The sequence below is a fragment of the Symphodus melops genome, assembly GCF_947650265.1.
Source record: "Symphodus melops genome assembly, chromosome: 10".
NCBI lineage: Eukaryota > Metazoa > Chordata > Actinopteri > Labriformes > Labridae > Symphodus > Symphodus melops.
The window spans coordinates 221,939-242,500 of record NC_136700.1 but is presented as its reverse complement, the minus strand read 5'-3'; the positions used below and the strand labels follow the sequence as shown (position 1 = coordinate 242,500).

Genomic DNA, 20,562 nt, shown 5'->3' with positions numbered 1-20,562 from the left:
GAGGTGGTTGGCGAGCTCCTCGGTGGTAAGGCACCGGGGGTGGATGAGATTCAGGGTGGATGAGAGTATCTTAAGTCTCTGGATGTGCAGAGACTGTCATGGCTGACACGTCTCTGTAACATTGCATGGAGGTCGGGGACAGTGACTCTGGACTGGCAGACAGAGGTGGTGGTCTCTCGTTTCAAGAAGGGGGATCGGAGGGTGTGTTCCAACTACCGGGGAATCACACTCCTCGACCTCTGAGAGTATGGGGTCCGGGGCCCTTTGCTAAGGGCGGTCTGGTCCCTGTATGACAGGAGCCGTAGCCTGGTTCGTATAGTCAGCAGTAAGTCTGACCTGTTCCAGGGCTGCCCTTCGTCACCGGTTCTGTTCAGAACTTTTATGGACATCTGTAATCTTTCATTCTTTTGTAAATCTTTGTCCTGTGGATCATCATGTTGAGGTTGTCCTTCTGCCCCCTGGTGGACACTGGTAGTATCTTCTGTAGCTAGCCTGAGTTCTTTCTCTCTGAAAATGCAGGTTGGACTTCTAACCTTTATTGTTCCTGCTGGCATCTTTCTGAGCTGTGTTTCTGTTTGAGTCGTCTTCTGTGAACTTTGATTCCATCAGTCTGAAGAATGTGAGGACAGACACAGTGCTGGCTGTATTCTGACTGAGATACTGTTCTAATAGAAACAGAACTATGGAGAACTTCAGCTCTGCCTCCTGATTCCTGATGATCCATCTGCTAGTTTGAACTGGAACAATCTGATTAAAATGATCTTTGTTCATTAAGCAGCTGTTTGTTTGTATCAGGATGCAGGACCAGAGACCGGACTTTCCTGGACCCAGCTGTGTGTCCATGAAGAGTGAGCGCTCGATGGGTCGTTATTTTGACTTCAAAGATGGACGTGGTGCTGATGGAAGGTAAGAATTAAAAATCCAGTGAATGTTCTGACTCTGTGGTTCAAAGACTCATATCTTGGCTCAGAGCTTCATCATATATGACCCATTGTTTTCTTGTGTAATATGTCCTGTCACAGAGTTCAACAGGAGAGCTCCAAGGTTCACAGAGATCCATCAGACCAGCAGGATCTAACAGACCTGGACTCCATCTTTATGGTGTGTTATTTCATAAACTACCATGACAAGAATGTAATGCTAAGTTATTGTTGTGTTTAGAGCAGCTGACCTTCAGACTGACACATGAACCACATGTTGAGTTCTACCACTTTATAGGAAATATCCAGTGTCTCCTTCTGTTCCAGCTGCTGGAGGAGAACATCGTCACCTTTGTGAAGAACGAGCTGAAGAGAGTCCAGAGGGTTCTGACTCCAGATTACCCAGAATGCTTAGAGAGTCAGAGTGAGGATGAAGAGCAGAGGAGAAGCTGTAAAGAAGCATTTTTGAAGATCACTCTTCACTTCCTGAGGAGAATGAAGCAGGAGGAGCTGGCTGACTGTCTGCAGAGCAGTAAGAACATCTGAACAGATTTCATATTTTAGAAAAAGGACAAAGAGGTTTAAACTCAGATGGTCATGTGATCTATATCAGGATCTGTTCATTGATCTCACTTCTTTCTTTATTCAGGAACATTTGGTCCAGTGTGTCAGCGTAAACTGAAATCTAACCTGAAGGAGAAGTTCCAGTGTGTGTTTGAGGGTATCGCTAAAGCAGGAAACCCAACCCTTCTGAACCAGATCTACACAGAGCTCTTCATCACAGAGGGAGGGACTGGAGAGGTCAACGAGGAACACGAGGTCAGACAGATTGAAACAGCATCCAGGAAACCAGACAGAGCAGAAACAACCATCAGACAAGAAGACATCTTTAAAGCCTCACCTGGAAGAGATAGACCAATCAGAAGAGTGATGACCAAGGGAGTGGCTGGCATCGGGAAAACAGTCTTAACACAGAAGTTCACTCTGGACTGGGCTGAAGACAAAGACAACCAGGACATACACTTCACATTTCCATTCACTTTCAGAGAGCTGAATTTGCTGAAAGAGAAAAAGTTCAGCTTGGTGGAACTTGTTCATCACTTCTTTCCTGAAACCAAAGAAGCAGGAATCTGCAGGTCTGAAGAGTTCCAGGTGGTGTTCATCTTTGACGGTCTGGATGAATGTCGACTTCCTCTGGACTTTAAAAACAACCAGACCCTGACTGATGTCACAGAGTCCACCTCAGTGGATGTGCTGCTGACAAACCTCATCAGGGGGAAACTGCTTCCCTCTGCTCGTCTCTGGATAACCACACGACCTGCAGCAGCCAATCAGATCCCTCCTGAGTGTGTTGACATGGTGACAGAGGTCAGAGGGTTCACTGACCCTCAGAAGGACGAGTACTTCGGGAAGAGATTCAGAGATGAGGAGCAGGCCAGCAGGATCATCTCCCACATCAAGACAGCCCGAAGCCTCCACATCATGTGCCACATCCCGGTCTTCTGCTGGATCACTGCTACAGTTCTGGAGGATGTGCTGAAGACCAGAGAGGGAGGAGATCTGCCCAAGACCCTGACTGAGATGTACATCCACTTCCTGGTGGTTCAGTCCAAACTGAAGAACATCAAGTATGATGGAGGAAATGAGACAGATCCACACTGGAATAAAAAGAGCACGAAGATGATTAAGTCTCTGGGAAAACTGGCTTTTGAGCAGCTTCAGAAAGGAAACCTGATCTTCTATGAGTCAGACCTGACAGAGTGTGGCATCGATATCAGAGCAGCCTCAGTGTACTCAGGAGTGTTCACACAGATCTTTAAAGAGGAGAGAGGACTGTACCAGGACAAGGTGTTCTGCTTCATCCATCTGAGTGTTCAGGAGTTTCTGGCTGCTCTTCATGTCCATCTGACCTTCATCAACTCTGGAGTCAATGTGATGTCAGAAGAACAAACAATCCATCAAACATCTGCAAAGACACAGTTCTACCAGCGTGCTGTGGACCAGGCCTTACAGAGTCCAAATGGACACCTGGACTTGTTCCTCCGCTTCCTCCTCGGTCTTTCTCTAGAGACCAATCAGAATCACCTACAAGGTCTGCTGACACACACAGGGAGTGGCTCAAAGACCAATCAGGAAACAGTCGAGTACATCAAGAAGAAGATCAGTGAGGATCTGTCTGCAGAGAAAAGCATCAATCTGTTCCACTGTCTGAATGAACTGAATGATCGTTCTCTAGTGGAGGAGATCCAACAGTCCCTGAGATCAGGACGTCTCTCCACAGATAAACTGTCTCCTGCTCAGTGGTCAGCTCTGGTCTTCATCTTACTTTCATCAGAAAAAGATCTGGATGTGTTTGACCTGAAGAAATACTCTGCTTCAGAGGAGGCTCTTCTGAGGCTGCTGCCTGTGATCAAAGCTTCAAACAAAGCTCTGTACGTGCTCACATAACTATCCAGGTTCAATGTAGTTCTCTTTATTCAGAAATAACAACTATGGTTTGAAATTGTTTTCATTTGTGTTCTTCTGAATCCTCTTTAGGCTGAGTGGCTGTCAGCTCTCAGAGAGAAGCTGTGAAGCTCTGTCCTCAGTCCTCAGCTCCCAGTCCTCTAGTCTGAGAGAGCTGGACCTGAGCAACAACAACCTGCATGATTCAGGAGTGAAGCTGCTGTCTGCTGGACTGAAGAGTCCTCTCTGTAGACTGGACACTCTCAGGTTAGTGTGCAGCTCAGTCAGATTGTTTTTTTTGAAGATCATGTTTTCTCATTTCATTTTAAGAAACTGACCTTCAATGAGTCCTTTAATGTTTTATTAACTGTATGTTGCCACATTAATGCTATACATTTTATTATTTTTATGATGTAGTCCCCAAAACAGACACAGCAGCATAATTGAAATATTAACAAGGCTGACTGGCTGACTGGCTGGTTGAGGCAGAGTGAAGACTTTTGGTGTTTATCTGGGCAGACAGAGAATACGTTGAAATGTTTGTTGGTGGAAATAACGAAATAATGGAAATTCAAATGACGGTTAATCATTAGTATTTTATGATTTATCGCAGCCCTGCACTTTTTGACGGAAGTCATTCATGCTTGTCTGGACTCATACAGGTGTGAGATGAAGAAGTGATTCCTTGCCAAAAAGAATCATACAAGTTGGAATATAAACACATGAAGAAGCTTTTCTTCAGATGAATATTTATTCGGTTCAGCTGCATGGTTATGACTGTTATTGATAAAACAGCTGCTCATGAAACGATGGATATCAAACAATTTAAAAAAGTAGAACCAAACAAAGTGTGACACCTGTGCTCTGTCTACAGCAAGTATGTATGTGTTTATGTTTGTGTGTAGTCTGTCAAACTGTCTGATCACAGAAGAAGGTTGTGCGTCTCTGGCCTCAGCTCTAAGCTCCTCCCCCCTGAGAGAGCTGGACCTGAGCTACAATCATCCAGGAGAAGGAGGAGAGAAGCTGCTGTCTGCTGGACTGGAGGATCCACACTGCAGACTGGAGACACTGAGGTACAGACAGACACACAGAAGCTGTCTCACTGTTTCTGAATGATGAACTCTGCTTCTTGTCTGATGGTGGATTTAAATGAAGCTGTATGAAGTAGATTCTGATCTGGTTTCTTCTTCCAGGTTGGACCATGGTGGACTGCACAGACTGAAACCTGGTCTGAGGAAGTGTGAGTGTGTTTCCATTTCTCTTCATCAGAACACAGCAGCACATGCTGTACTGAATTTAATCTGCAGTATCATTACTGTTAACGTAACACTTTATGTTTGATGTATTTATTACAGGAAAAGTAACAAGTCAACTAAACAATCATAGATGTCCACCTTTGCTAACATGATGAAATTAGTCTACACAGGTATTCTACATACAGAGATGGAGAGAGAAAGTCCTTCCTCTTAATGCAGAGGTTCAGGAGTGACCTCTCCTCAAGGAGACTCCAAACATTTTAAAAAGTGTTGATACCAGTCAGGAACATGTTGACTTTGATCTTTTAAATACTCTGTCATTCAAACCTGTTATTACCCTAAGTCTCTTTATATTCTCAGCACTAAATTGAGTCTAAACATTTTTGAGCAGATTATAAAACACATTTAGGTTTTTAGAATCAGAATTGGTTTTATTGCATAAACGTATATTTACATAAACAAGGAATTTGTCTTGGTGTATTGATGCTAAACAACAATGGAAATAAGTCAGTTATAACAAGGTAAAAATCTTAATTATCAAATTATATTGTACTGACTGTTGTAAGATAGTTAATGTAAATGAGAAACAATAATGGTCCTAAAACGGGCCCTTGAGGAACTCCACACTGTATCACAGTTTATGCAGACCATGTATGTATGTTATAATACACTGCTGTCTGTTATGAACATAATTACTGAGGCACTTCAGGGTTTCAATGAAACTCATGTCGAGTCAATTTAATAAAATGTCATGATTTACAGCATTAACTGCTTTAGAGAGATCCAGAAAAATACCACATGAAAGCAATATGAATCTTGTCCATTAGTTATAAAAGGGTTAATGTTATATAAGCTGAGTGATTATTTTCAGAATCCAAACTGGTGTTCATACAATTTATTACACATGTTCAAATGTTTAAGGATGTGTTTATATTCTAGTTTTCCAACATTTTGGAAAAGCATGGAAGAACTGATATGGGACGGTAATTTGTAAAATATCCTGGATCACCTGGAATAACATTTACCAGTTTGAGATCAGAAGGAACAATACCAGTTTCCATGGAAACCATAAAAATATGTGACAGTGGTTACAACATTGAACTTTAAACCTCTTTAATAAGGGTCTCATTGATTCTGTCATGACCAGATTTTTTTTTTCTTTTTTTCTTTTCATATACTTTATTAATCCCGCAAGGGGAAATTCGGTTTTCACTCTGCATTTTAATGGAGAGGTCTCAGAGTGAGGGGGCTGCCCACAGAGAGCGCCCCAGAGCAGTTGTTGGGGTTCGGTGCCTTGCTCAAGGGCACCTCTGCAGTGCTCAGGAGGTGGACTGGCACCTCTCCAGCTACCAGACCAATTTCCGGACTTGGTCCGTGCCGGGACTCGAACCGGCGACCCTCCGGTTCCCAACCCAAGTCCCTACAGACTGAGCTACTGCCGCCCCTTTACATCTGTTATAATATAATTTATAGATTTTTTCAAGCCAGCAGAAAACCAAGCATATCATTAGTTTCTTTATCCAAACTTTTCTGAGAGTTATTAAAGGAAAACTTTCATAAATAAATTCTAAGTCAAACTTGCATCACTCTTTAAAATATCTTGAAATTTGCACGTTACTTTAATTTCCTATAGTTTCTGTCACAACCTCATGTTTAGTCTTAATTCCATCCATCATTGTAAGTTGGGTCTCCTCCCTGTGTCTGCCTTAAAAAACCTCCAAACTGAGGCTTCCATGAGGATCCTTATCCGAGTCCCCAGCTGGCTGCTGTGTCTCCCTGAAACAGGGAAAAGGAGTTCCAGGTTGGCTGCTCCTTCAGCCTGGAGTCTCCTGCAGGATGAGTTGTGTCTGTGAGAGCTGGTCTCTTTAAATCCTTTTAAAAGTAGACAAAGTGTTGGAGGGCGATGCTTCAGGTTGGAGATGCTTTCATGCTGATCTGTGTCGGCAGTCACTCTGGGTTTTAATTGTAAATCATCCTTTGAAGTTGTGTTCTTCTTATCACTTGTTTTATTCATCTCTTTAGAGGTAAGGCCCGTTGTATAAGCCTGTTGGCTTCTTGATCTCTCCTCACACACACTTTAGATTTTATAATCATATTTGATCTTTTCTTATTTGTGTGCTAAATAAACACATTTGTATGATTAATTTCCTGTTTGGTTTTAAATCAAGTAAAATATGTAAATGAAAGTTTAAATCAGTAATTGAATATAAAAAGAGTCCATGCTGTCAAACATCATTCAGTGCTGAGTCTGAGCTGTTTGTTTGATGGACTCTCAGTAAGTGTCAGTAAAGCTGTTGATGAATGAACAGATGATAACCTGCAGCTGTGTTGTGTCTCTATTCTCCATCAGACGCCTGTGAGCTGGAACTGGACACAAACACAGTCAACAGAAACCTGAAACTGTCTGACAATAACAGGAAGGTGACAAGTGTGAAGGAGCGTCAGTCATATCCTGATCATCCAGACAGATTTGAATCCTGGCCTCAGCTGCTGTGTAGGACTGGTCTGACTGGTCGCTGTTACTGGGAGGTCGAGTGGAAAGGAATGGTTCATGTATCAGTGAGTTACAGAGGAATCAGAAGGAGAGGAGACATTAATGAATGTTTGTTTGGACATAATGATCAGTCCTGGAGTCTGATCTGTTTTAATGGAGGTTACTCTGTCACACACAATAACGGAGGAACAGAGATCTCCTCCTCCTCCTCCTGGTCTGTCTCTCACAGAGTAGCAGTGTATGTGGACTGTCCTGCTGGCTCTCTGTCCTTCTACAGAGTCTCCTCTGACACACTGATCCACCTCCACACCTTCAACACCACATTCACTGAACCTGTCTATCCTGGGTTTGGGATCTGGTCTCGTGATTCTTCAGTGTCTCTGTGTGATGAGTCAGTCTGAGAAACTGCTGACTGAAGATCAGCTGACTCTGTTCAGACTAATGAATTATTCTGATTTCATCATTTTTAATTGAAAAGTTTGATTACGCTCTTCTTCACACATATGATCAGCTGATCCACCAGGACGAAAGGTCACAAGATGCCTTCAGTGACCAAATGAACACTTTCTATGATTAAAAATTGCATATTGACCCTGTAACTGTAAATACAAACAACAATAACAAGGTAACATCAGCATGAAGGAACTAAGGCAGAAACAGAATCATATTTAAAAGGGGAGCAGAACGAGGACAGACTGGAAATAAGGGAGGAACGCCGTGTCATTGGTCAGATGAATGCCCAATGACAGCTTAAGAATGACAGAGGAACGCGAGTGCACGTGCAAAAAAATAAACCGTTAATGAACAGACATCACTCGAGGCAAAATGTCTCAAATAGGTTTATCAAATACAGACATGAATTCCCAATGCACTCAGGGCAGCACTGATGATTATCTCCAGACCACTTGGGCCTGTCAACCACGTCACTCATTTTGGATCACAGTCCCTGTAAGTCCCCCGTCCCCTTCACTTTGCTGACTCAGAGACACAAATCACCATCCCAAATAACCACAGACACTCTGAGTCCACATCCATATCCACCAATCAAACCAATCCATAAACAATATCCACGCTCGACACCAGGGGTCTCCAAACTACTTTCAAAAAATAAAACCGGTCGTGAGCTACTTCTACTCCCTTTATTATTTGGCGACCCTGTTCCACACCCTGATACTCCACATCGTGTTTTCCATATTTATGTTTATGTTATTTGTCACGACCATTTCGTTCTTGAAATGCACAAAGGGAGTATGGAAGAAGTTGACGCACCACAGTTTGTTTACCTTTTAAATCCGTTGTTGAGTTTTATTTGAATGAATGTTGTAGAAAGTGGTTTTATAATAATCCTTGTATTTTATCTGAACGAACAAGTTGATGAATGGTACAAAAAAATAAGGGTTCAAACCGTGTGGTCAAAAACAATGTGACAACCATACACAACCACACACTGGCCTCGCCCCAAACCACAAAAGGCACGTCAGTATGTGCCGCTCTGCTTACGTCATACCTCATTAGCAGGTAAAGTAAAACATAAATATCCCCATAACTGTCATAAATACACCGAGTAATAATAACAACAAACTCACTAAGTAATCAACGTAACTCACCAAACAAACAAACAAACAAACAAACAAACATCTCTCTTCATATCAAAATAAACTATGAAGGCTTGAATTGGCTGGAACATTATTATTATATTTACTTTAATTATTTTATATGAAAATCACTGTATATTTTTCTTTGTTCTGTCCTGAATGTTTCTTTTGTTAACCGTTGCTACTTTCCACAGCTGCCAACCTGGATGCATCACACACACTGACATTCACACATTTATACACCAGCACAACTTCATACTTTTCTACTATGTTTTGTGTATTTTCATTTTGTTTTTATTTTTGTATTGCTTGTAGTTTTTGTTTATTTTATTGTTATTTGTTTACTTGAATTTCCCTCGGGATCAATAAAGTATCTATCATCTATCTATTAACTATTAACTGTCCTGTCTATGTACACATCTTTATTTTGTACAGATGAGGACCAGGTTGAGAACATCAGCAAGCACCCTTTTCTTTTCTCTGAAGTTTCTCTGATCTTCTCCTGCTTTTTTTTGAAAGCTCGGCTACTGGAGTATTTTTATTCTTTCCCTCTCTCTTTCTCCTACGATAACTATGAATCAAACAAACAAATGAAAATAATTACCATACTTGTAAAAACAGTTGCCTTCTTTTATTCCCACTGGCTAACTCTTTCAAAACACCTGAATCACTACATCATTCTGACTTTAACACTGTGTGTGTGTGTGTGTGTGTGTGTGTGTGTGTGTGTGTGTGTGTGTGTGTGTGTGTGTGTGTGTGTGTGTGTGTGTGTGTGTGTGTGTGTCTGTGTGTGTGTGTGTGTGTGTCACCTTTCACGTCTTTCAGCAAGGTAATTGGCCCTTGCTGCAGGATCAGCATTCATGCGTGCTCTGTGCTGAGCCACTTTTTCTTTACTTGAAAGAGGCATCTGTTGGAGGGAAAGAGGCTCTATTATGTTGTATTAATTATGAAACAGCAGAAAATTTAATGAATTGTGTTTTACAGATGAAGTTTTTAATTGTTGACTACCATTTATCTGTTCATGTTCAAAGGTAGGTGTCACTGTACACCTACTTAATTCTTCTACATTATTAAATTAATAATTAATACTTTACACTTAAAAATAGTTCTACATAGTAAGTAGTTCATATTACAACATAAATCAGCATCATAAACTACTGATGTTTGATAAAACTGGCCTCTAACAGAGAGGTTTGTAATAGTAATCGTTACACCATTTGACATTTCAATTTCAAATCAAATTTGACAGGCATTATTAGGACACCTATTAGGACACCTGTGTACATACACAGCCTTTGTGTGAATATTTCAAACATAATTTTTAAAGTAAATACTGGTTTTTATAATGATGAAGATCAATAAATGTTTTCCTGGGGTCAGACCATTTGACATGTAACCATAAGCATACCTGACCGTACCCCAAAAATGTAGAATTATCTCAAATTTGAAAGAGAGTTACTGACCTTGGCACACGGCAGTTAGTCTCAGCAGGGGTCCTTCTCTGTGATGTCATTTCCTGTCACATTGTCTTCTTGCATCATATTACCAAAATGGCTCCTTGAATGGTGGTTACACCACCTTGACACTTCAGGACTTTGACTTGACGGACAAAATTGCCCAAATAAAATATAATATTCTGAACAACTGTGTTTTATTACTTTTATTTACTATTAAATAGATTTAGTGTAAGATTATGCCAAACTAGTTGATAGTATGTTTTTTGAACATTTTAACCTTTTCAAGCAAGTTAAACTATTTCGTACCAAGTTTTTAGGGTTACACCACATGACATTTTTACCATTATCCCCCAAATATTCTCTCAAAATATATTAAAACCATATATTTTAGACTAGGTCTTCAAAAAAAAGTAACGTATGCAAGTAATATCTAAGTTTATTTTAAAATTTCAACCTTTTTAAATGTAAGCAAATCACATAGACACAAAAAAATAAGCATCACGTCATTGACCCACTTATAGGTGAGGACCAGTGTGTGTGTGTGTGTGTGTGTGTGTGTGTGTGTGTGTGTGTGTGTGTGTGTGTGCAAACAACAAAAGAAGAAATCAAATACTGTCCTTCTCAAAGCTCAACTAAATAATATTGCTCATACAAAATAACCTCTGTTATGCAAATATCTGACAGTGAACTCACTAGCATACATGTAAATAAAACTCTACAATGAGGAATCATATTAACAGAAAATAAATGAGTTGGCACATGCCCAGCTTAACATACAACAAGATAAACGCTAGCGCGCTAATCGCTAGCGCGCTAAACGCTTGCACGCTAATTGCTAGTGCTACAATCACTGAACATAAAACATAAAGTCAATTAGCCTAAATATACTCCTACAATACTTACTGAGGTCTCATGGACGCACACAGACAAGGAACACAGACGGAACGACAGGCAGGGCCGTCAACATGAAACAGCCAACTCTTGTCTCTACTAAACTGAACTGAACGCAGTGAGCAGAACGGCACACGGTCAAAAGGGGCGGGGCTATGACGTCATCTCACGGACCCTTTCGTACAGTACTTGTCCACTTTATCATAATAAAAAAACCCATAAAGACTTGATGGTGAATTGCTTCGATCTTCTTCATGTTGCACCTCCAAATCCAATTTCTAGCTCATCCAGATTATATGTGGTTTGATTTTTTGTCAGTCTGGACAAAAGACGCTAAATGAAATCCGATTTTTCCAAATCTGATTCAAACCACTTGAGGAGGTGGTTTCAAATCTGATTCAAATCTGATTCCTTTAGATCCGACTCAATCTGAACGTCTCGGTCGCTTCAACGCGACACCGTCAACAATAACAACAACAACGTAGATCCAGCGAAGTTCACCTCGAAAGAAAACGGCAAGAATCAAAACAAATGTAGTAAAACAAGCCCGCAGACCGACTGCTCCGTAAAACTGTTTTCATCAGAAATAATCACACTTATCTGTTATCCATTTTACTGTTGTTTTTGCTGTTACCATAGAAACCAATGTGGATCGGACCACGTCAATATGGACAGGCAGATCCGATCTGGTCACTTGTAATTTCTATTGTGGACAGACAGTCAGTGAAATCAGATTCTGATCAAATTTGGGGAATAATCAGATTTGGGCTGCAGTCTGATCAAAGCCTTCCTAACTGGACTTAGACTCAAAACGTTGTACCTGTTAATCTATGCCTTAAAGGTTTGGAACAGATTTGATGGCAGTTTCTTCGGGATGGGCCATAGTTCTGTTTCGCCGACACAAAATCAGCGTCTTCACTATGTGCTGTCTGATCTCAGCGGTTCTGATGCCGTAGATGATCGGGTTGAAGCAGCTTTGGAACAGCACATACATGATGCTGATGAAAACACGAACAGCTGCAGGAAGAGCGTTTCTGATCCGATACGACAGAAAGGCTACGAGGGCGATGGTCAGGCTGACAGTGATGACCACGATGTGAGTGATGCAGGTGTGGAGGGCTTTGACGCCTGACTTTCCAGACCTCAGCACTGAGCTGAATATGACCACATAAGAGGCAGTGATGAAAAGGAAGTCAGCCACAGGGTTAAGGAACACCGCCAGTAACCCAGTCAGGTTGTTGATGGTGGTACTTCCACAGGCCAGCCCCACCAAGGCCATGTGCTCACAGAAACAGTGGTTCATCACATTGCCAGCACAGAATGACAACGTTCCTGCCAGACTGACAAACAGTGTGACCAGGAGGAAGTTTCTTATCACAAGTGGGATGATGAACTTGAGGAACCCTGGTAAGGCCATGTGTTCATGGTAGTAGAGTGGAGTGCAGATGGCAAAGTATCGGTCCAGGGCCATCCACACCAGCAGCGAGGACTGAAATGACCCAAAAAAGTGAAGAAAATGCATCTGAACCAGGCAGCCAATCAGAGAGATTCCCCTCCAGCCAAACAGGAAGTTCAGCAGCATGTTGGGGCAGAAGAACAGAGGCAGGCTGAGGTCCACGCAGGCCATGCCGGCGATGAGGACGTACATGGGGGAGTGGAGGCTTCTCTGTGATATGATGACGTACAGCAGCAGGGAGTTAGCCGACAGAGACAGGACGAACATGAAGAAGAAAGGGATGAAGAGGAGCGGCCTCAGCGCTCCGACTTCATCAAAGGCACTGAGGATGAAATGTTTGTGAGAGGAGATGTTCTGCATCCTTCCTGGTTTGAGGTTTGAGTTCAGTCAGCGTTGGTTGTTTCTGAAAAGAAAGGCTTCCAGTGAATGCCAAAGAATCCAGATATGATTGTAAACAAAGAAGAGAGCCACAACCTACATGGAACTGTCTGTGTGAGCAAACAGCCAAAGACATGCAGCATGGCCCTCCATCTAATTCACTTTAACTCAGATCACTATGAATACAGACTGACTGAGAGGAGTTCATGAGCTGTAATATTTCAACCTTCTGAGAATGTGAACACTTTGATCACTAAATAAAACAGGAAGCATCACTTTGAATATTTCACATTGTATATAAAGTCAATGCTTTGTGAGTGCAGAGAAGAAGCAGTGATTATATGTGAGAGCACAGTTTACATCACAGGCGTCTGTTTAAAGTCTGTTTGTTTGGAGGTACCTTGTTAGATTGCACTTTGTTATTAACTGTTAAAAAACAACAGAAGGAAATGACCTCAAATAAGCTTCATTTCACTTCAGACTCAATGACACTCGTTATATATGTGATCTGTATCAGGAGAGAAAAGCACACAGGAATAATCAGTGAATGTGCTGTGGAGATAAAAACATGACAAGGTGATGTTTTCACTTTATGGCCATCAGCAGAGTCCCATGTTTTCAGGCCACCATCTGTCATCAAACACAAAACATGTTGACATGAAAATGTCCCCTCTCTGTCGTCCTCACCCCAAAGGTTCTGCTGTTCTTAGTCCAGAGTCTAAGAGCAGAGAGGCCCATCCAAAACATGAAGCATATTTCTCAACATTCAACAGGAAGCTGCTCATCTGTTTGTGTGAGAGAACTTAGCAAAGCTTTAACAGGAAATGCAACAGAGAGAAATATTCACAAGAAACACGCCATCAAACAAATGTCACAAAGAGCTGAGGCTCATTATCTTCTCTCTGAAGAGAGAAATAAAAACAGGATTCAATCTGTTTCAGGTGAGCAGATGGTTTTAGACGTTTCTCTTTCCAGAGTTAGACACAACAATTCAAATCAGATGAACAGAATCACAGAGTTAGGGTTAGGGTTAGGCACATGCTGATTCTGTGGAGCTGCACACAGTTTGGATGTGTCAAAGAAATCAGAGGCTTAAAACGAGGTGATGCTGTTTGGACAGTTTGTGAACACGTCCCACCTGCAGGTCTACGAGGTCTGCTGCTGCTGACTCTCCTCCATCCACCTGTCCCGGCTGAATGCTGACTCGTCATTTTATCAGCCTCCATCTGCATCTTCATTGGCTGCAGAAACAAGAAACGTCACACAATCTGACTAAGAACTTAGAAGGGAAAACTTTGAGATGCAGTAAAAAAAAGTGTCAGGAGGTGAAATTGATCAAATAGTAACCGGACCTGTCTGCAGCCAGAACCAGGTCTTTAAATGGACTTCAGCTGGTTCAGTGTTCTGACTACTCAAAGAGCTTTACACCGAGGTCACACCTACACATTCACACACTGATGGTAGAGGCTGCAGCAGAGTAAAGAGTCCATCATTATTAACTCATCCATTCAAACACATTCACACACTGATGGTAGAGGCTGCTGCAGAGTAAAGAGTCCATCAGTATTAACTCATCCATTCAAACACATTCACACACTGATGGTAGAGGCTGCTGCAGAGTCCATCAGTATGAACTCATCCATTCATACACATTCACACACTGATGGTAGAGGCTGCTGCAGAGTAAAGAGTCCATCAGTATGAACTCATCCATTCATACACATTCACACACTGATGGTAGAGGCTGCTGCAGAGTAAAGAGTCCATCAGTATGAACTCATCCATTCATACACATTCACACACTGATGGTAGAGGCTGCTGCAGAGTAAAGAGTCCATCAGTATTAACTCATCCATTCATACACACTCACACACTGATGGTAGAGGCTGCTGCAGAGTAAAGAGTCCATCAGTATTAACTCATCCATTCATACACTGATGGTAGAGGCTGCTGCAGAGTAAAGAGTCCATCAGTATGAACTCATCCATTCACACACTGATGGTAGAGGCTGCTGCAGAGTAAAGAGTCCATCAGTATGAACTCATCCATTCATACACATTAACACACTGATGGTAGAGGCTGCTGCAGAGTCCATCAGTATGAACTCATCCATTCATACACATTCACACACTGATGGTAGAGGCTGCTGCAGAGTAAAGAGTCCATCATGGACCTGGTGTGGGAGGTGGAGTGTCATGGATGTGGTGATTCTCATGAAGGCCTTGCTGAATGGCACTGTGGCAGGTCGGGGACTTTGATGAATAAAGTATGTCAGGTTGTCTCTTTGGAATAAAAGACTGATGTTTATGAAGACACCGAGTCTGACCCCCAGAAACGTCAGGAAACAGAGAGGGGGGGGGGGGAACTCACCATGCGACAGTATGTTGGCTCGGACTCTTCACACATTTTGTAAAGTGTTTTGTTTTAATGGCATTCTCTCAGTGACGTCACAATAACTTACATTTCATTTGACAGAGGTTTGAATAGTCTCATAAAGGATCTGTGGCCCTCTGTACAAAGTTACACCATGACAGCGTCTTCACTATGTGCTGTCTGATCTCAGCTGTTCTGATGCCGTAGATGATCGGGTTGAAACAGCTCGGAAAGAACAGATACATGATACTGATAAAAACCCGAATGGATGCAGAAAGACCACTTCTGATCCGATAGGACAGGAATGCTGTGAGTATGATGATCAGACTGACACTGTTGACCACGATGTGGGTCACACAGGTGTGGAGGGCTTTGACACCTGACTTTCCAGACCTCAGCACTGAGCTGAATATGATGATGTAGGAGACAGCGATGATGATGAAGTCAGCCACAGGGATGGAGAACACCGCCAGTAACCCAGTCAGGTTGTTGATGGTGGTACTTCCACAGGCCAGATCCACCAAGGCCATGTGCTCACAGAAACAGTGGTCTATCACATTTCTGAAACAGAACGGTAACAATCCTGCCAAACATACAACAATTGAGACCATGAAGACATTTCTGATCAGAAGAGGGATCACAAACTTGAGGAACCCTGGTAAGGCCATGTGTTCATGGTAGTAGAGTGGAGTGCAGATGGCAAAGTATCGGTCCAGGGCCATCCACACCAGCAACGTGGACTGAAAGGCTCCAAAAAAGTGAATCAAGTACATCTGAACCAGGCAGCCAATCAGAGAGATTCCCCTCCAGTCAAACAGGAAGTTCAGCAGCATGTTGGGAACAAAGAACAGAGGCAGGCTGAGGTCCACGCAGGCCATGCCGGCGATGAGGACGTACATGGGGGAGTGGAGGCTTCTCTGTGATATGATGACGTACAGCAGCAGGGAGTTAGCCGACAGAGACAGGACGAACATGAAGAAGAAAGGGATGAAGAGGAGCGGCCTCAGCGCTCCGACTTCATCAAAGGCACTGAGGATGAAATGTTGGTGAGAGGACTGATTCCCTCTGAGAGGCTCCATCCTCCGTCTGCTTCAAACCCACTCGTGCAGCTTTGGATCGGAAGATTCTGGAAACAGAGAAACCATGAAAAGTTACTACATTAACACTTCAGAGGAACCTTCAGGTTCTAACACCCCCCTTCAGAGGAACCTTCCGGTTCTAACACCCCCCTTCAGAGGAACCTTCCGGTTCTAACACCCCCCTTCAGAGGAACCTTCCAGTTCTAACACCCCCCTTCAGAGGAACCTTCAGGTCAGGTTCAGGTTTTGATGACGGCGACAAGTTTAACGTTTTTTATTTCTCACCTTGTTTAGTGAAGATTAAAATGTCAACTTCTCTTTTTTATCCACATCAGTTCAAATTCAAACATTCGAGCCCACGACACAGACCATAGACCCAGACCCTCCAAACAGACCATAGACTCAGACCATAGACCCAGACCATAGACACAGACCCTCCAAACAGACCATAGACTCAGACCATAGACCCAGACCCTCCAAACAGACCATAGACTCAGACCATAGACCCAGAACCTCCACCCAGACCATAGACTCAGACCATAAACCCAGACCATAGACTCAGACCATAAACCCAGACCAAAGACTCAGACCATAGACCCAGAACCTCCACCCAGACCATAGACTCAGACCATAGACCCAGTCCATAGACCCAGAACCTTCACCCAGACCATAGACCCAGACCATAGACCCAGACCCTCCACTCAGACCCAGCATACATTTACAAACAACAGGTGGATTTTGTTAGAGACAAAAAAGCAGGGCTGGACAAAGGTGAGCGCTGGCACCCTCATGTGGTCTCTCTGGACAATGACAACCACACGGTGTCCAGTGGTAGATACATGAGTCCTTAAACACATCACAAAGATATTCTAGACTTCACACTGTAAGACACAAACAGGCGGGTAGATTCTCATGTTAGATAAGTCAAAGCGATCGCTGCCTTTGTGTCTGTCTTCACATCATCATCATGTTAATAATTCAGCACATTGTGAAGTGACACTGAATCCTCACACAGAGCAGAGACACAAGACTTCCTGTACCTGACCTGAAGCCAGGTTTCAGACCCCTCTCACCGCTGCTTCCTGTGTGATCAGAGTCGGACCCTCGGTCTCAGTAAGAGCTGCTCTGAAGAGACGAAGCAGAAGCTCCAGAGGAAGTAATCACACTGTTAAAGATGGCTGCTTTCCAGAGAGGAAACAAAGAGGGTTAAAGAGCAGAAGCACTATAAACACTTCAAACAGTATAATGAGCTGCTCTGTAAGGCCATGCATTAAAACCCCACAGTAAACATCTATCTGTTATATACAAGGATAAAGATGACAGACATGAGATTCAGCCCAGCTGTTTAATCACACATGTTACCTGTTCTGTGTTCCAGCAGCTGATTCTCCTTCCTCCATCCCTCTGTCTTTACTGAGCGCTGACTCAGCACTTTAATACCCTCTGTCTGACGCTGCCATTGGCTGCACAGGGTCCGAAACCACAGAGCGAGCGGCGCCATGACAGCCACAAAGAAAACCACGCTAACCAAGGCTGTTGTTGTTGTTGTTCGTCGAGTGCGGCAGGTGCGAAGGGTTAACCACGCCACTTTACAACACTTTGAGGTTTTTAACGCCAACATTTAAAAAACACTTCTTTCATGTTTATATGAATGACCTTCAGGATTCAGACGGAGCTGTGAGGCCCCGCTGGGCCACAGCCGCCCCCATGTCGTCTCTTCACTGTCGTATCTGCATTAAAGCACAAACATGACTCAGCGTTTAAACGCCATGTGGGGCTGTGAAACATTCATAAAGTTATGATGACTCAGCTCAAAGCTGGTCTCTCTGCCGTGGACCTTTCAAGCTGAGTCACCTCGTCCATGATGACGAGCTGAAGCTGTGTTGATGCGTGTTGAAGCTCTTTGAGTTCATGTCCTCTGATCCGCTGAGAGGCCTCTGAAGGTTCAGACATGTCTGATGTATGTGTGTAGTGTAAACACACACACACACACACACACACACACACAGTGTCAGTCAGACATGTCTGATATATTGATGAAGAACTCGTCTCGTTCTTCCTTCACAGACAGGAAGTTGACTTGTTCAGAAAGGTCTTCAGCTGAACTCGTTAAAAACTTGATGATAAGATCAGGAGCTCTGTGGTCATCAGTGTGATGTAATGGACGCTGGGACTCTGAGGACAGAGAGAGAGGACGCTGGGACTCTGAGGACAGAGAGAGAGGACGCTGGGACTCTGAGGACAGAGAGAGAGGACGCTGGGACTCTGAGGACGGAGACAGGACGCTGGGTCTCTGAGGACAGAGAGAGGACGCTGGGACTCTGAGGACAGCTTTCATCATGTTTACAGTATCAGGTCATGTTAATGAGCCTCAGAGGAGCTGCTCATCCTCGTGTCTGTGTGGACACTTGGACACCGTGGAGGCTGAGCTCAGCTTCACAAACACCATCATTAGCATTAGCTCTGGGAGGACTGTGTGTGCGGTTGCCGTGGTTACTGCTGAAACAGAGATGCCTCACTCAGGGGGGGTTTTTTTGCCTCTTCGTACAAACAACAGTTTTCTTTGATGGACTCAAACTTTTCAAAGTCGGACGTGAAGAGTTCACATTGAACATCAGCTTTCAGTCCTTGTTTTTCACAACGTTCACTGAGTGAAGTCTGAGAACTGTCATGGTGCTGCTGGATGCCACTAAAGTCCAGGACCTCGAAGTTCTGACTTTTACAAGATTACTGGAGCTGCTTTCACAAAGCTTCTCGAGTACCAAGTGTCGCTCCTCTCTCTCCATGGTCACTTCCTGTCATCCCGGTCTGTCACACTTCCTGCCAGCTCGTTGGTGCTTCGCACTCTTTCTTGATCACATCCAGAAATGTTCTAGTGGGACGTCCTTGTGACCCGTGTCCATGTACTGGTTCCTCTCATTCTCCTGGCAGCTACTTGTCGCTCACCCTGGATGCTCCAGTATTCAGAGTGTTGTTTCTGATGTTCAGCTCTACACGTAGCATTCTGGTGTAGCAGCCGTCTGAAGCCTTGTGCAGAGTTCAAAGGGTCCAGCGTTCACCGCCATGAAGGAGAACAGACTCCACCGTGACCTCACTTTGATTTACCGGGGGAGATTGGAGTTCCATACACTGGCCAATCAGGGCTCTCCATGCAAGGGCCTCACATTGTATCAGTGTTATAATAAAGACATGACTCAGCGTTATAATAAAGACATGACACAGTGTTATAATAAAGACCTGACTCAGTGTTATGATGACTCAGCGTTATAATAAAGACCTGACTCAGTGTTATAATGACTCAGTGTTATAATAAAGACCTGACTCAGTGTTATAATGACTCAGCGTTATAATAAAGACCTGACTCAGCGTTATAATAAAGACCTGACTCAGTGTTATAATAAAGACCTGACTCAGTGTTATAATGACTCAGCGTTATAATAAAGACCTGACTCAGCGTTATAATAAAGACCTGACTCAGTGTTATAATAAAGACCTGACTCAGTGTTATAATGACTCAGCGTTATAATAAAGACCTGACTCAGCGTTATAATAAAGACCTGACTCAGCGTTATCATAAAGACCTGACTCAGCGTTATAATAAAGACCTGACTCAGCGTTATAATAAAGACCTGACTCAGTGTTATAATAAAGACCTGACTCAGTGTTATAATGACTCAGCGTTATAATAAAGACCTGACTCAGTGTTATAATAAAGACCTGACTCAGTGTTATAATAAAGACCTGAATCAGCGTTATGATAAAGACCTGACTCAATGTTATAATAAAGACCTGACTCAGTGTTATAATAAAGAGCTGACTCAGCGTTATAATGACTCAGCGTTATAATAAAGACCTGACTCAGTGTTATAATAAAGACCTGACTCAGCGTTATAATGACTCAGTGTTATAATAAAGACCTGACTCAGCGTTATAATGACTCAGTGTTATAATAAAGACCTGACTCAGTGTTATAATGACTCAGTGTTATAATAAAGACCTGACTCAGTGTTATAATGACTCAGTGTTATAATAAAGACCTGACTCAGTGTTATAATGACTCATTGTTATAATAAAGACCTGACTCAGTGTTATAATGATTCAGCGTTATAATAAAGACCTGACTCAGCATTATAATAAAGACATGACACAGTGTTATAATGACTCAGTGTTATAATAAAGACATGACTCAGTGTTATAATGACTCAGTGTTATAATAAA

The 20,562-nt window shown here is 42.9% G+C and overlaps 3 protein-coding genes across 3 annotated transcripts in view; 1 reads left to right on the top strand and 2 right to left on the bottom strand.

Annotated features, from left to right (window-relative positions):
* LOC306830495 (NLR family CARD domain-containing protein 3-like) overlaps positions 1–8,712 on the top strand; it is a 34,205-nt gene extending 25,493 nt beyond the window's left edge. Inside the window, exons 7-10 of the mRNA XM_079354040.1 lie at positions 3,465–3,632; positions 4,271–4,438; positions 4,559–4,605; positions 6,972–8,712. Coding sequence (XP_079210166.1) covers positions 3,465–3,632; positions 4,271–4,438; positions 4,559–4,605; positions 6,972–7,516 — 928 coding nt within the window. The 3' untranslated portion in view covers positions 7,517–8,712. The remainder of the gene's footprint in view (positions 1–3,464; positions 3,633–4,270; positions 4,439–4,558; positions 4,606–6,971) is intronic.
* Positions 8,713–10,754: 2,042 nt separating this feature from the next.
* LOC306830520 (olfactory receptor 52K1-like) lies at positions 10,755–13,656 on the bottom strand. The gene is made up of 2 exons (XM_079354084.1): positions 13,580–13,656; positions 10,755–12,917 (listed from the first exon to the last, which is right to left on the bottom strand). Exon 2 carries the CDS (start codon positions 12,872–12,874, stop codon positions 11,894–11,896), a length of 981 nt encoding a protein of 326 aa, XP_079210210.1. The 5' UTR covers positions 12,875–12,917; positions 13,580–13,656; the 3' UTR covers positions 10,755–11,893.
* Positions 13,657–15,344: 1,688 nt separating this feature from the next.
* On the bottom strand, positions 15,345–18,251 carry LOC306830522 (olfactory receptor 52K1-like). Its single transcript, XM_079354086.1, has 3 exons — positions 17,707–18,251; positions 17,390–17,525; positions 15,345–16,391 (listed from the first exon to the last, which is right to left on the bottom strand). The coding sequence occupies exon 3, from the start codon at positions 16,342–16,344 to the stop codon at positions 15,382–15,384; it is 963 nt and encodes a 320-aa protein (XP_079210212.1). The 5' UTR covers positions 16,345–16,391; positions 17,390–17,525; positions 17,707–18,251; the 3' UTR covers positions 15,345–15,381.
* Positions 18,252–20,562: the final 2,311 nt, after the last annotated feature.